The sequence below is a fragment of the Branchiostoma floridae genome, chromosome 2 (assembly GCF_000003815.2).
Source record: "Branchiostoma floridae strain S238N-H82 chromosome 2, Bfl_VNyyK, whole genome shotgun sequence".
NCBI classification, from domain to species: Eukaryota; Metazoa; Chordata; class Leptocardii; order Amphioxiformes; family Branchiostomatidae; genus Branchiostoma; species Branchiostoma floridae.
Window position 1 is genome coordinate 27,069,219 of NC_049980.1, and position 13,409 is coordinate 27,082,627.

At 39.6% G+C, this 13,409-nt stretch overlaps 3 protein-coding genes across 3 annotated transcripts in view; all 3 read left to right on the forward strand.

Moving 5' to 3' along the window:
• LOC118410434 (non-neuronal cytoplasmic intermediate filament protein) overlaps positions 1-13,409 on the forward strand; it is a gene marked incomplete in the record, with an annotated part of 44,476 nt that overhangs the window by 18,044 nt on the left and 13,023 nt on the right. The window contains 9 exon segments of the mRNA XM_035812156.1: positions 9,439-9,480; positions 9,826-9,867; positions 10,413-10,481; positions 10,654-10,692; positions 12,134-12,196; positions 12,347-12,394; positions 12,556-12,612; positions 12,775-12,840; positions 13,166-13,210. Coding sequence (XP_035668049.1) covers positions 9,439-9,480; positions 9,826-9,867; positions 10,413-10,481; positions 10,654-10,692; positions 12,134-12,196; positions 12,347-12,394; positions 12,556-12,612; positions 12,775-12,840; positions 13,166-13,210 — 471 coding nt within the window.
• LOC118410435 (histone H3.v1-like) lies at positions 3,667-6,969 on the forward strand. The gene is made up of 3 exons (XM_035812158.1): positions 3,667-4,236; positions 4,486-4,527; positions 4,940-6,969. Exons 1-3 carry the CDS (start codon positions 4,014-4,016, stop codon positions 5,083-5,085), a joined length of 411 nt encoding a protein of 136 aa, XP_035668051.1. The 5' UTR covers positions 3,667-4,013; the 3' UTR covers positions 5,086-6,969.
• Positions 7,630-8,911, forward strand: LOC118410436 (glutamic acid-rich protein-like). The gene is made up of 3 exons (XM_035812159.1): positions 7,630-8,196; positions 8,396-8,440; positions 8,617-8,911. Exons 1-3 carry the CDS (start codon positions 8,136-8,138, stop codon positions 8,742-8,744), a joined length of 234 nt encoding a protein of 77 aa, XP_035668052.1. The 5' UTR covers positions 7,630-8,135; the 3' UTR covers positions 8,745-8,911.

The window sequence follows — 13,409 nt, forward strand, 5'->3', positions numbered from 1 at the left end:
TCCAGTACCTGTGTTTTGTTGACATTCTAGTCCTGCGAAGGACTCAGGTGTTTTTCTTTTTTTAATTTTCCCAGTCTTTGGTTTCATCAATACCTTTTTAGGTCCGCTTCTATCATTTGCATGTCACAATTTTGTTTTCAACCGAACAAGCGTAGCATGTAAACATTAAATGGTTGAAAGTTGCATGTTCTGCCAATGTTAGCAATTTTAGTGAAGCCAAGCTTGTTTAGTACTCGGGTCGTGTGAAATGCCCCTCCCATATCTATTTGGCTTATGACACTTCAACAAGGAATTGGAAAAAGGTTTGCCAAATACGAACAGTACGTATTCCTGATATGGCATCAGGCGAGATTCTGCCGTAAGCCTCTGGTTGATGACCGGTCCATTGTCGGTCCATGATTTGCTGAGTATAAATACAAATTATGCAGTTTTCTCCTCTATACCTATTGGGTCTGGGCATTTGACATGATCTATGCCGTTAGCGCGTAAGACAAATGATATATAGATATATATATGTATGTAGTTTGTACGGCGATAGCTATGGGAAGGGTACAGAGCGGTTCACGCATGAATAGATTTGTCTGCATCTAGACCATCGGTATCGCCTTAAAAAAAGGTATCGCATACCCGAATCGATAGACGAAAGGTGTAGATATTTCTACCTGATGCATTTTATAGTTATAGGTGCATCAACATGGTCAAAGCAGCAGCTAGCTGGTAAATAGCCCCTGAACGGTGTGCATGTTGGAGACATGGCATGTTCGTGACAGCACGTTTTTATCAATTGAAAGTCCAGTCATATGCACATTGAGTTGAAAAGACTTGCGATGCAAGCGTTTAAAAATACCCTTGTCACTAACAAATGTCTTCAACATCTACGCTGATCTTCAGAAATGTTCTAATCCAGTCACAGAAATCTGGCTGACCTATAGATCAAACGACGCCAAAGACTTTAAAACCAAACAGGATTACCCTGGCCCATTTCTTTAAAATGTAGAGCAGTTGGCCTACATCTTGAGGACCTGCGGATCTTCACACCTCTGAGCATTCTTGGAATGCAAATTACACGTGTGAGCACTAGTGGCAATGTTGACGAAATGTGTGAAAACACATGTCCCAACAACCCGTCACGTTTCCTACCCGCATGTCATGTTGGCAATCCGTCAATCAGGTTATGTTCCCAAGAGGAAGGGATGTTTTGTGTTATAGATGATTGGCCTAGTTTATTCACTGCATGAGCAATTGCCAAGGCGTTTGTGCTGTCTCTTAAATGTGTCACGTGCGTGACTAAAATACAAACGAATTTTTTTGGCAAAAACCTAATACAGATCGAAATGCTGTCAATGTGCAAAAACAATCACGACAGTCAGCACGATGGCATCATACAAAACTGCCAAAGAAATTTGCTCACGCTTGATCTACATTTGTCGCCAACACTTACAGATCCGAGAAAATGTATGGCCTTATAAGTAGAAACCTATTACCTGAGAACACTTTCCATTAGCTCTGGCTTGCTGGTTTTCCGTAAATTGAACACCGGATAGCGTTGCAATTCGTAAAGCTATTAGAATTTCTGAAGATGTTTCTATCGTGGTCAGCCCTGATGTTCTGTGACTGGATTAAAAGTTTCTCAATGAAACAAAATCCCAACATGGTCCACACGTCGCACTCGTCCGCAAACAACGTCTCTTTGATGAGGCACATGGGCGAGTCACTCGACTTCTACCACAACGAACGCTGGGCCCCATCAACAGAGTTGATGCTGCTGAGTTCAAGCCAACCAGAACAAGAGCCCGAAGTGGCCATGTTTCTTGTGAGCGAAGTCGAGTGACGCACCCTGCTGTTTCGAAGGAAGCGTCCCCAGTACATCACCAGTTTCTTTGTACATTTACGATCTATATCGCGTTTTCATCAAAGAAGAGATGACCACAACAGACTGCTGAGAAGACACGTGCCCCTATACACTGCTTTTCTTCCAGACACCATCTTGATTTCTTCAGCTCTCTCTGTTATGCTGAGACATATGTACGTAAATGCCTGTCAAGCAGGTCCTGTCTCGGGGATTGAGCATTGTCTTTCCTGGAGGACATGGGTGATAGAACAATCCCTTTTTAGTTTTTCCTAATGAACGTTATGTCGGACTACAGACCTCCTTTGAGTTCAATTCCTAGTTCCGTTGGTCATCGGACGGTCCCCCATGCCTCCAAGAAAAATGGCCCATCCCTAACCTTTCCTGTCTTTCTTTGACCTTCCCCTCATGCAACTTAAAGAGGAAGTACTAGGCGCTGCTCCATGTCTTGAGCCCGCTGGTGATGGTAAGCCCCTCTCAAGGTGTCACTTTCCGCTTCTAAACGCACCAGCCGGGGTTTCATTCTTTCCATTGATCACGTTGTTTCCTTCGTTTCTCAACGTTACCGTATTTTTCTTGGATCTCCATCGCCCTTTGTGCTTGGGTAATAATGCATGCGCCTGTGGGTTGGGATGGTAGAGTCTTATAATTTCTCTATAAGTTAACATTTGGTAGCTGGTATGGACATGTGTTCGACTTAAACTCAGATGGTTACAACCTTGTTTGGTCTATGATACCATTCAAGGGACAATTGCAGACTTACGCTTAATATTTGTCGGTGATAACTATGATATGCATGCCGACTAAAGATAAATATGCCCAACTTTTAGTGTGCATGACGATTAGAACGCCATGTTTATTTCCCTCCCCTTGGTTTGGAGGTCACAAACCTGACCTTTGACCATAATCCACCGCGCATGCCCCACTGAACCGCAACAACGCGAAGTTATCAACCTTTGACCTTCGTTCTCTAATGTTTCTCATGCTACCTGTCAGTCAAACCTGATGAACCAGATGAGGCCGACGGTAAGACCTGCCCAGATATTTTGCCAATACCTTTTAGTACAAGTTGAACGGTAGCATTCAGTAGTTTTCGTTTTCGGACAAAATAAGATATGCTTAGCTTTCCCTTAATCGCCATGTCCAGCATAACTAGACCCACCGTCATAACAAATATTCTAATCTAACTCATAGGACAATGTTATTGAAGGTCGTGGCAATATTAGTCTTGGAAATGATGTTATTTCCACGTACGACATACCATCACGAACCCCCACCGTCATGAAGCAAAAATATTTTCTGCTCCCCAATCTAAGCATAGCCGGTAACGTAAGGGATTCAGGGATAACTAGATGCCGTCTAAGCCCCTTCTGACTCGCTATCACTTTGAGAAGAAAAGAAAAAAAGAATTAAAAATCTAGTCTAGCGTGCGAGGCTAAAACCCTGGAGACTTAGAACTCTGAAACATTTAGTAAAATCGAAGTTAGCATCCAAAATACTGACTTATTTAAAAATTTATGAGGCGAAGTCTAGGCTTCATGATGCCAACTTTAGAAACAGGAAGAAACTGAACGTGGGAAAAGGAAATTGCTCTGATAGCAAGAATGGAAAAACGGAAAACAAATGGCGTAGTACGAATGGTAAAAGGGCCAATGTAACGTACGGCTTTACTGGATATTTACATTCTATCTGGACCATTTTGACTGCGGCGTAGGAGGAAAAGAGGAAGAAGAAGAGGAGGAAGCAGCTGGTAAGCTTCCCCTGTTTAATCCTTCTGCACATCGCATAAACATATAATGTAGCGGTCGTATTATAAAAAACGTCAAATTAAAGTTCTCTAAAGTGTTGAAGGAGAAAAAAAGCCACACCCTTAAGTTGACAAGTAGTCACACGTGACAAGTAGTTCTGAGACATGGCTGTGACATACCCCATTAAATTTTCATGCCCCGTAGGAGAGGAAGAAGTAGAGGAAGAGGAGGGTAAGGCTATAATAAGTGTATTTTTCATGACTACAGGACATTTGCATGTCACATTGCGTGCAGAAACTGTCATCCTTTGAGGGAGTGAATGCATGCGCAGGGAAGTGCGAACCAAGCATGTAAAACCGCAAGATTGATTCAAATCCCGCAGATAAATCCTCCGTTGTTTTTTCTTCTAAAATCCCATGATATTTAGATGCTTGCAACCAATCGCGTCAAGGATAATGATTATGAACAGTCTATACAACTGTGGAATGCAAAAAATCAGATCGAACGAGCATCTTGCACCAATGCCTTATGATGGACAACCCCCCTCCCTACCCTTAATAACAATTGTTTCCACGCAATTCAATTTCGGCTTAGAAGAAGAGGAGGCAGCGGAGGAAACAGAGGAAAAGGAAGATGAGGGTGAGATCTCCCTAAAATCAAACTAATAATATTTTTCTACGAACCCGAAATAAAGAGGGAACCTTATGCGAAAAATAACGTGATGCTTTGAATAGAAACGCCCACATTTTTGGAATATCTATTTTTGATAGGTACCATGAAATAATAAAAAACAATTGCCACCATGCATGTTGCATGTAATCAATACAAATATAATGTTATTTAGTCCTAATATTCACAACCATTTGCTCACGCGTCTTCTGTGATTAGGCGAGGAAGAAGAAGAGGGAGAGGAAGAAAAGGAGGAAGAGGGTGAGATTTACATAAAGCAGATTCCAATCCCGCTCCCCAACTTTATTTAAAATCCTACCCCCACTTTCTCAACCTTGCATCTTGATTATAATGAGAGTCAGAATCAACACCATATTTTTAGAGATCTATTCACGTTAATGGTACAGCAATAGCTAGCTGAATGCTTGCCTTGCGCTACTCATAGGAAATCAACATCCCGAGATATATCCTGATTACTTTTTTTCTTCCTGAAGATCCGCCGTTTTTCCTCATTTCATCAAGCCCTTTGATATAAGTTCAAACCTTACTATACTATAATGCTCGACATCTCGAAAGGTGCATGGGTTTCGCCACTGGCCTTAGGATATGTTGAACATCTAAACATGGACAATCGCGTTCCTCTCCCCTGGAAACTTTAAATATCGCTTGCCAGCTGAGGAAGAAGCTGCTGCTGAAGAAGAAGAAGAAGAAGAAACGGAAGAGAAACAGGAAGCCGAAGAAGAATCAGCAGAACCCGAGGGTGAGCTAAAGCTGGTATTCCCCAGACATTCATCGCCTTCTTATCTTGCCGACCAATAATGCTGTCGTCACTATTGTGACCACGCCAAGCGGTGGTTCCTGCATTCAAACACGCATCAAAGAGTTTAAAATGAAAACTCGCAGTGCTCATGAAATATTTCATCTTCCCCGTCGTAGCGTAACCAGCTGCTTACAATGTAGATTCTGTTGCAGGCAATGTTAAGATCTTGAACGAACAGGGTACATCGTCCCTTACCTTGTGATGCTCTCTGATGATCGTTTCTTAACTTGTGATGCTTCTCTGTCGGTACTTTGAACATTCGTTTTAAACATGAGGCAATCCCATAGTGAATATAGAATACATAAATCATAATTCAAAATGGAACTTTTACCTTGATGAAAGTCTAACTTTCCATATATCATCATGCAACTTAGCTGAGGCTGAGGAAAAGGAGGAGGAGGAAGGTAATTAACGGCAACAGCTTAGAATCATCGGTCATGAACAATTTCACTTTAACGTAATCGCTACCTGCCTTTTAAAGAAATACAAGGGACAATTCTCTGATCTAGCTATGCTAAGTCACTAAGCTTATTACAGGCACTAAACGCAGTTAATTTACCCACAACAACACCATAAAGATTAAACATTACCCTTTAATCTAGCTGAGGGGGAAGAGAAGGAGGAGGATGAAGAAGAAGGCAAAGAAGAGGGTGAGAATTTTCTTCAATTTTTTATCCCAATCATCAAATTTCCTCTCACGGCCCACCCCAAGTTTAAGTTCGAACATTTTAGCACCAAGAATTTTTACATCATGTTGATGAATTTTTCGCACATTTGTCCATACGTATTTAAAGGTTTCCAATATTTCTTGAATATGGTCCATCTTAAATAAGCAGCTCTTAGGGTTATTTACATATTTAACAGCAGCAAACAGTGCCCTTAACTTTATGTTTTTGTAATAGCTGAGGAAACAAAAGAAGAAGAGGGTGAAGCTGAGGGTGAGCATCTCAAAGTCCTGCCTCTTCCACTTTTAGTCACATCTCCTCCGGCTTTGCTTTGTCACAACCGTTTGATTCACAGGCACAAATGTTAACCAACAAATGTACGTCGGTCGTCAGTGGCGTATGATCTGACACGGATATAACCTTCATTCCCGTTTGTTCTCCTCAAGATCTTTGGCTTCAAATTTGATAATGACGTTGCGCCTTGCTACAGGAAAATCACAAAATGTATGATTTCTTGTAATTATGTTTCTTTCCCACCCAACTCCCCTTACCCAACAAAGATGAATCCGAGGAGGAAAAGAAAGCTGCAGAAGTAGAGGGTGAGGCTAAACCACCCTAATAATGGCTTCTGAAATATTTTGCGCGCTAAATAACTTTAAATGAGTACGAGCACTTTGAGACTTTGAGACTTTAGTACGAGCACTAGATGCTAAATTCTATTATCTTACGCCAGCCTATTGCTAGCCTCTATCGGAAATACATCATGTAATTTTCATCTTTCGAAACTCATTACGCAACGTAGATGAACCCGAGGAAGAAAAGAAAGAAGAAGCGGAAGAAGTAGCGGGTGAGACTAAATATAAAACAGCACGTCTGCAGTAAAAGCACCATTGTTGCCAAATTTGTCTTACAATTCTGACCACTACTTTACTAAATTCTATACACTCTATGACCCAATTCCTTGCTGTTGGAAAATCCCAAAATTGATTCGCATCATATAACTGTGATTCTTTTGTTACTAATTACGCAACAAAGCTGAATCTGGGGAAGAAAAGGCAGAAGCAGCAGAGGAAGTAGCGGGTGAGGCTAAAACTAAAGCACCTAAATTACAAAATTCATTTGACAACTTGAGCACTGTATAGATGTCTCGATGTTACTTTGTAGACAACACTGCGTTGCTTTATTGTATAATTATATGGTTCTTAGCTACAGGAAAATCCCCAAAAAATGTATTCATACAATCATATCTTATAATTATGTTTTTCCGTAATTCATAACGCCACGTAGCTGAACCTGAGGAAGAAAAGAAAGAAGAGGCGGAAGAAGTAGAGGGTGAGGGTAAAAACCAAACATAAGCACTTCGATAAAATTACCCTTGTTGCCGATTAAATTCTTTTTAACACTAGATAGATATAAACAGCTGATTCATGGAAATTTCTAAATTTCATTATGAGTTGATACCCCGCTGTATGGAAATACCTAAATTTTTCGTTGTTAGTAATCAAATTTCCGGTATGCACACTATAACTGTATAAATGCCCACTTCAATGCACTATGCACTAGATTTGATACTGTTAAAGATTTAACACTAGCAAGCTGTAGAAAAGGATACAAAATTGATAAATTTTGTAATTGTGTCTCCTTCTGTAAATCACATCGCCACTTAAGCCGAAACTGAGGAAGAACAGAGGGATGAAGATGAAGGAGAGGGTGAGGCTACCATAAAGGCTGCTTGATAATTATTCTGCGCGATACAACGTTAGATATAAATGCTGCCCAGCGCATTACCCAATCAACAGCCTATAGTATTGTCGGTAATAAGCTTGCACCCACAGCTTATACCTTTATTACCTTTATGCTTCTACATAGAGAAAAAGTACGTTGTATTACATTTAAGGAAAATTGTCTGAAATTTCACATTATAACTTAGCTGAGGAAGAGGAGAAGGAGGAGGCAAAAGAGGAGGAAGAGGAAAAAGTGGAGGTAGAGGAGGAGAAAGGGGATGAAGGTGCCGAAGTAGAAGGTGATGACAACGATCTTTAGATCGCGAAATAGTGCAACTTCTTCTAAAAAATAATGAAGCGAAAATTTTGTTTTGTGATGCAATCATTTAAATACCCATTTATATTACTCAAATATGTAGTCAAACGTCTTCTCAATCATCTCTTATGCAAACAATAGAGGACGAAAAAGAGGAGGAAAAAGAGGAGGAAAAGGAGGAGGAAGATGACACAAAAGAAGGTGACAAGGGTCTCCTCATATAACTTAAGCAAAGACAAGCCTTTGATAGAGATGATCTCTAAAACGCATAAAGAGCCTTTTTAGATTTGAAATGCCTACAATCTTCCAGAACATTGGGTAAAATCGTTTTCTTAACACTGTCCATGCAAACAATAGAGGACGAAAAGGAGGAGGAAAAAGAGGAGGAGGAAGACACAAAAGAAGGTGACAAATGTCTCCACGTGTGCTATTCTGCTATCCGCACAACTTATAAATGTTATGCATTTGTATAAGTATAAAATGAAAATACAATTTAAGTATACCCACCTTTTGATGAGAATACTTTTGGCTCGCCTTCTTTTTCAAACGTTTTAAAAGAGGATGTGGTAAATAGTTTCTTCAACATTTTGCATGCGAGCAACAGATGAGGACAAAGAGGAAGAAAAGGCAGATGAAGAAGAAACAAAAGGTGACGAACGTTTCCTGCATCACGCTACTTGCTCGATTGCGATCATTTATAGGCTGCGCAAACAACTGCGTTTGACCTAAAAGGGCAAAACAAAACGAGTTTAGACGTTTCTCTTGCAGCTACGTTAGCAAAGTTGTACGATGCAAAACATTAATACTGCAAATTAAATTATCCAGACGAGGTAGACGAAGAAGAAGCAGAGGAGAAAGAAACAAAAACAGAGGAAGATGACACAAGAGAAGGCGATGGTAATCTCACAACCCTTACGAATATTTACGCCACACGTCGTCATGTGCGAGTTTAGTGATATCTTCGCCATTTTGCGTTTTGCTCAATTTTGCAAAGGTGAAGATGATTCACTTCAATAAGAACACAATACTGTTGAACGCTGATTCTTAATTCCAACCTTTGTTTCATAATTTTTACAACGCGTAGCCGAGGAACAAAAGGAGGAGGCTGACGAAGCAGAAGGTGACCTGTCCTTCAAAACATGACAGTTTTCACATCTGCTCAAATTATAAATCTGCACGGGTTGAAAATGCAAGAGCTCTCAGCATTTCACAGCTCCGCTGATTAGAAGAAGTACCACAGGCAGCAAATAGAATATTCAACAACCATTCTGCACGTAGCTGGAGCTTGATACCATGAACTACAGCTCTATCTTTTACGTGGTAATATAGCGCATGTTATCCCCACCCATAATTGTCTTTGGGTTCCCTCTTCAACTCAGCTGATCCTTCTTTACTCCAAAACACACAGATCGGCTCTTCAGAATTGAACTTTCGTCTTATACACCCTGTCCTACATTTTTACGGACCAGTCGCCTTGTACACATCATACATTCTACTGGTTGCTTGCTTAGCGCCATCTCACCGGAACTGTTGGAGCTATGTACATTGCACGTAAACAATGCCACAATGGTGTCAGCAGTATAAAATATGATAATTTCTCCCGAAACTTTCCGTATAAAGTAACTTCTATGTTCTTTTGAAACGTAGATGAGGGCGATAAGGAGGCAGAGGAGTCAGCTGCAGCTGATGGTGAGAATACCATTGTAAATGTAGGAGGTGTAACATCGGGTTATGGTTGGTATAGAGTGGTCCTTGTTTTATGGCTTGGATTCTCTGTCTCGGCGTTTGGTACTTATACTTTCTACATAAGATGGAGTCAGTCCATAAGGGTGACTTTTTACTGCTAAGCTGGGGCTTTTGGTCTGGTATACTCTGTAACCGGTGTTTGACAATAGTTGTAGTATTGGCTGGTTGGGGACTTCTTCTGCACACTGCTGCTTATAAGTCATTACTAAATACATGTAGCTTATAATTGGGCTTGGTCCGCAGTGAATGAGATGTTTAGATGTTTGTCTTAACTTTTATTCGACTTAGCTGCTGGAGAAGATGAGGAAGAAAAGGAGGATGAGAAGACGGGTAAGACAATATTCTAACCTATGTAAAGCTTGGCCAATATGGGGATTACAAAGCTTGCAGTATCGCTTACAAAACTTATAACGAAATGCAGAATCTCGCTCTCTTTTTCAGCAATTGAGAGACTTTAATTTAGTCAGTCCCAATGTGCCCCAAAATGACACACTAATTAAACAGACTAAGGAAAGGTAACTTATAGAACCTAAATCTGCTAATCGAACTCTTTGGTCTGTAATGATGAACAAATCGTCAATTTTTGATTTCAGATGATACCACCTGATAAAGGTTCTGGATCACCTATCAGCCCAAACATAACTCTACCAGTTATGACTAGTGTGTGAAGGCAGACCACGATTAGTTCAAGGCATTCTTACCCCTCTCCTCGTTGAATTTCGCTTTTATACAGTAGACCAATTGTTTGTTAAGTGGGAGTTAGTTGATATGCTAAAAGAAAAGTTAGGATTGTGATAATAGCTCAGATGACATGGAGGATTGATTCATACTTTATATAATGGAGTTGTATTTTTCGATCTTCAACGCATTCGTAGAAGAGGAGGAGAGTAAGGAGGAAGAGAGTAAAGACGAAAGTAAGGAGGAGGACAAAGTAGATGGTGCCGGTAAGGCTGCCAGAAAATTAGCTTGATATCTAAAAGCACAGAGTTTGAATAGCATTTATTAACCCCTAGTATTTAGCCAATGTTTTGATATTAGCCGGAATTTTTTTAAAGAGATATGTATGAGATATATCAACTCTAAATCTTATTCCTCGATCTCTTAATACATTCCTAGAAGAGGAACAGAAGGACGAAGACAAAAAAGATGAGGCCGGTAAGACTTCAGCCAAATTTGATATTAAGAACTTCTGTCTTTAAAAACAGAACAGAACGGTGACAAACTATCGGATTCTCTGACAGGTTTCATGTTCCGTATGGAAAAGTTTTTGCCTGTATGATTGTGTCAATGTCTTATCGTTTGGAATGACATTGTCTTTTCACGCATCACAGAAGATGTGAAAGAGGAAGAAACAAAAGAAGATACACATGGTAAATTTGCATCTAGTTCTGGCCAATATCATTATGAAACTCTTTAATTTCAAAATATTCCAGTTGACATAGACAGAGATTCAGTAACACCCTTTAACCACCACTTTGAAGTTTTCAATGACATGTTTTTATTCGTCACAGAAGATGAGAAAACGAAAGATGAGACAAAGGAAGATGTGAAAAAGGAAGATAAGAAAAAGGAAGAAGTGAAAGAAACCAAGGAAGATGCACATGGTAAACGTGCATCTCTTTCTGGCAATCAATTGATTAACGTTTTCATTTACCCTGAACTATCAATTGATCTATCTCATCTAAAATCATGTTCCGTATGGAAAATTATTTGCCTATGTGTGAACTGATTGTGTCAATGTCTTATTGTTTGGAATGGCATTGTCTTTTCACGCATCACAGAAGATGTGAAAGAGGAAGATAAGGAAGAAACAAAAGAAGATGCACATGGTAAATTTGCATCTAGTTCTGGCCAATGTCATTATGAAACTCTTTAATTTCAAAATATTCCAGTTGACATAGACAGAGATTCAGTAACACCCTTTAACCACCGCTTTGAAGTTTTCAATGACATGTTTTTATTCGTCACAGAAGATGAGAAAACGAAAGATGAGACAAAGGAAGATGTGAAAAAGGAAGATAAGAAAAAGGAAGAAGTGAAAGAGACCAAGGAAGATGCACATGGTAAATTTGCATCTAGTTCTGGCCAACATCATTATGAAACTCTTTAATTTCAAAATATTCCAGTTGACATAGACAGAGATTCAGTAACACCCTTTAACCACCGTTTTGAAGTTTTCAATGACATGTTTTTATTCGTCACAGAAGATGAGAAAAAGAAAGATGAGAAAAGGGAAGAAGTGAAAGAGACCAAGGAAGATGCACATGGTAAACGTGCATCTCTTTCTGGCAATCAATTGATTAACTTTTTCATTTACCTTGCACTATCAGTTGGTCTTTCTCGTCTAAAATTGTCACATTGAACCTTTGATTGGTATTTTCCTTTCATGTATCACAGAAGATGTGAAAGAGGCGGATAAGGAGGAAACAAAGGAAGGTGCACATGGTAAACGTGCATCTCCTTCTGGCAATTCATTATTGAAAGTATTTCATTTATTACTAGAAAAGATTCATTGATGTACATTACCTAAATTCAATGTTGTGGACATTGGTCACATTGGTCAGTTCTAGAATGATGTTGTTTTTTCCATACACAGAAGATGACAAAAAGGAAGATGAGAAAAAGGAGGATAAGCAAGATACAAAGAAAGATGCACACGGTAAACGTGTATCTTATTCTGGCACATCATTATTGGATTTATCGGGCTAAAACAGTTCCTCCAATTCAGAAGAGATGAAATGATGTGCTTAAATCAAATGTTTTATCTTCCTGTTGTGGAGTTTCGATTGACATTGCCTTTCTATCACAGAAGATGAGAAAAAGGAAGCTAAGGAAGAATCAAAGGAAGATGCACACGGTAAACGTGCATCTCATTCTATCAAATCATTGCTTCATTTGTATAGAACCTAATTCTTTTCTTCGGCATCGACAGAAATTGAGAAATACCAGTAAATGATTGATCTAAACTTTGGTCACCGTTCTGAACGCTCAAATGACATTTTCTTGTGTACATCACAGAAGATGAGAAAGATGAGAAAAAGGATGATAAGGAAGAATCAAAGGAAGATGCACACGGTAAACGTGCATCTCACTCTATCAAACCATTGTTTGATTTATCAAGAACGAAATGCTTTTCTTAGGTATCGACAGAAATTGAAAAATACCACAAAACTACCGATCTAAACTTTGGTCACCGTTCTGAACGCTCAAATGATATTTTCTTTATGTACATCACAGAAGATGAGAAAGATGAGGAAAAGGAGGATAAGGGGGATAAGGAAGAAACGAAGGATGAAGCACATGGTAATTTCCTTAAAATCATTGTGCAGCTTTGTCAGTCTTCCGGCCTTTGTTTTCTCGACAAATTGATAAAGTTGATAGTTGAAAGCAAAACCGCTACAGTAGATTTTAGATCCCGTGTTCTATCAGCTATGAAGTAGTTGAGGAATCCCCGCGATACTTTTGACTCTTAGTAATAAATATTGCAGGAGCTGATTGTCGAGTTTGTCTGACGGGAGTTGCCTTTCTTTCTGTTCTTTTATTAACAAGGACTGAAGTCTATTCATGTTTAGCTTACTTTTCGCACGAGAGATGACTTTGTCAAATCTGCTCATTGTTTACAATTTAGCCGAGCCAGCAGCTGAGGAAAAAGCTGGCAAAACTGAAGAACACGGTAAGATTCCGTGGTTCATTGGCATTGGCTCGGCTTTCATTAGGCTTTGATTATTTGTTGTACTCGACCAAATACCACCTCTGGGAGCATGTAAAAAATAGGGATGAAAATGATAATATGTGTTAGCATTGCTAGTGAGAGATCATTTTCATGGGCACCATACATTAAAGTAATTATAGAGTTGAACTTCCATGGAAGG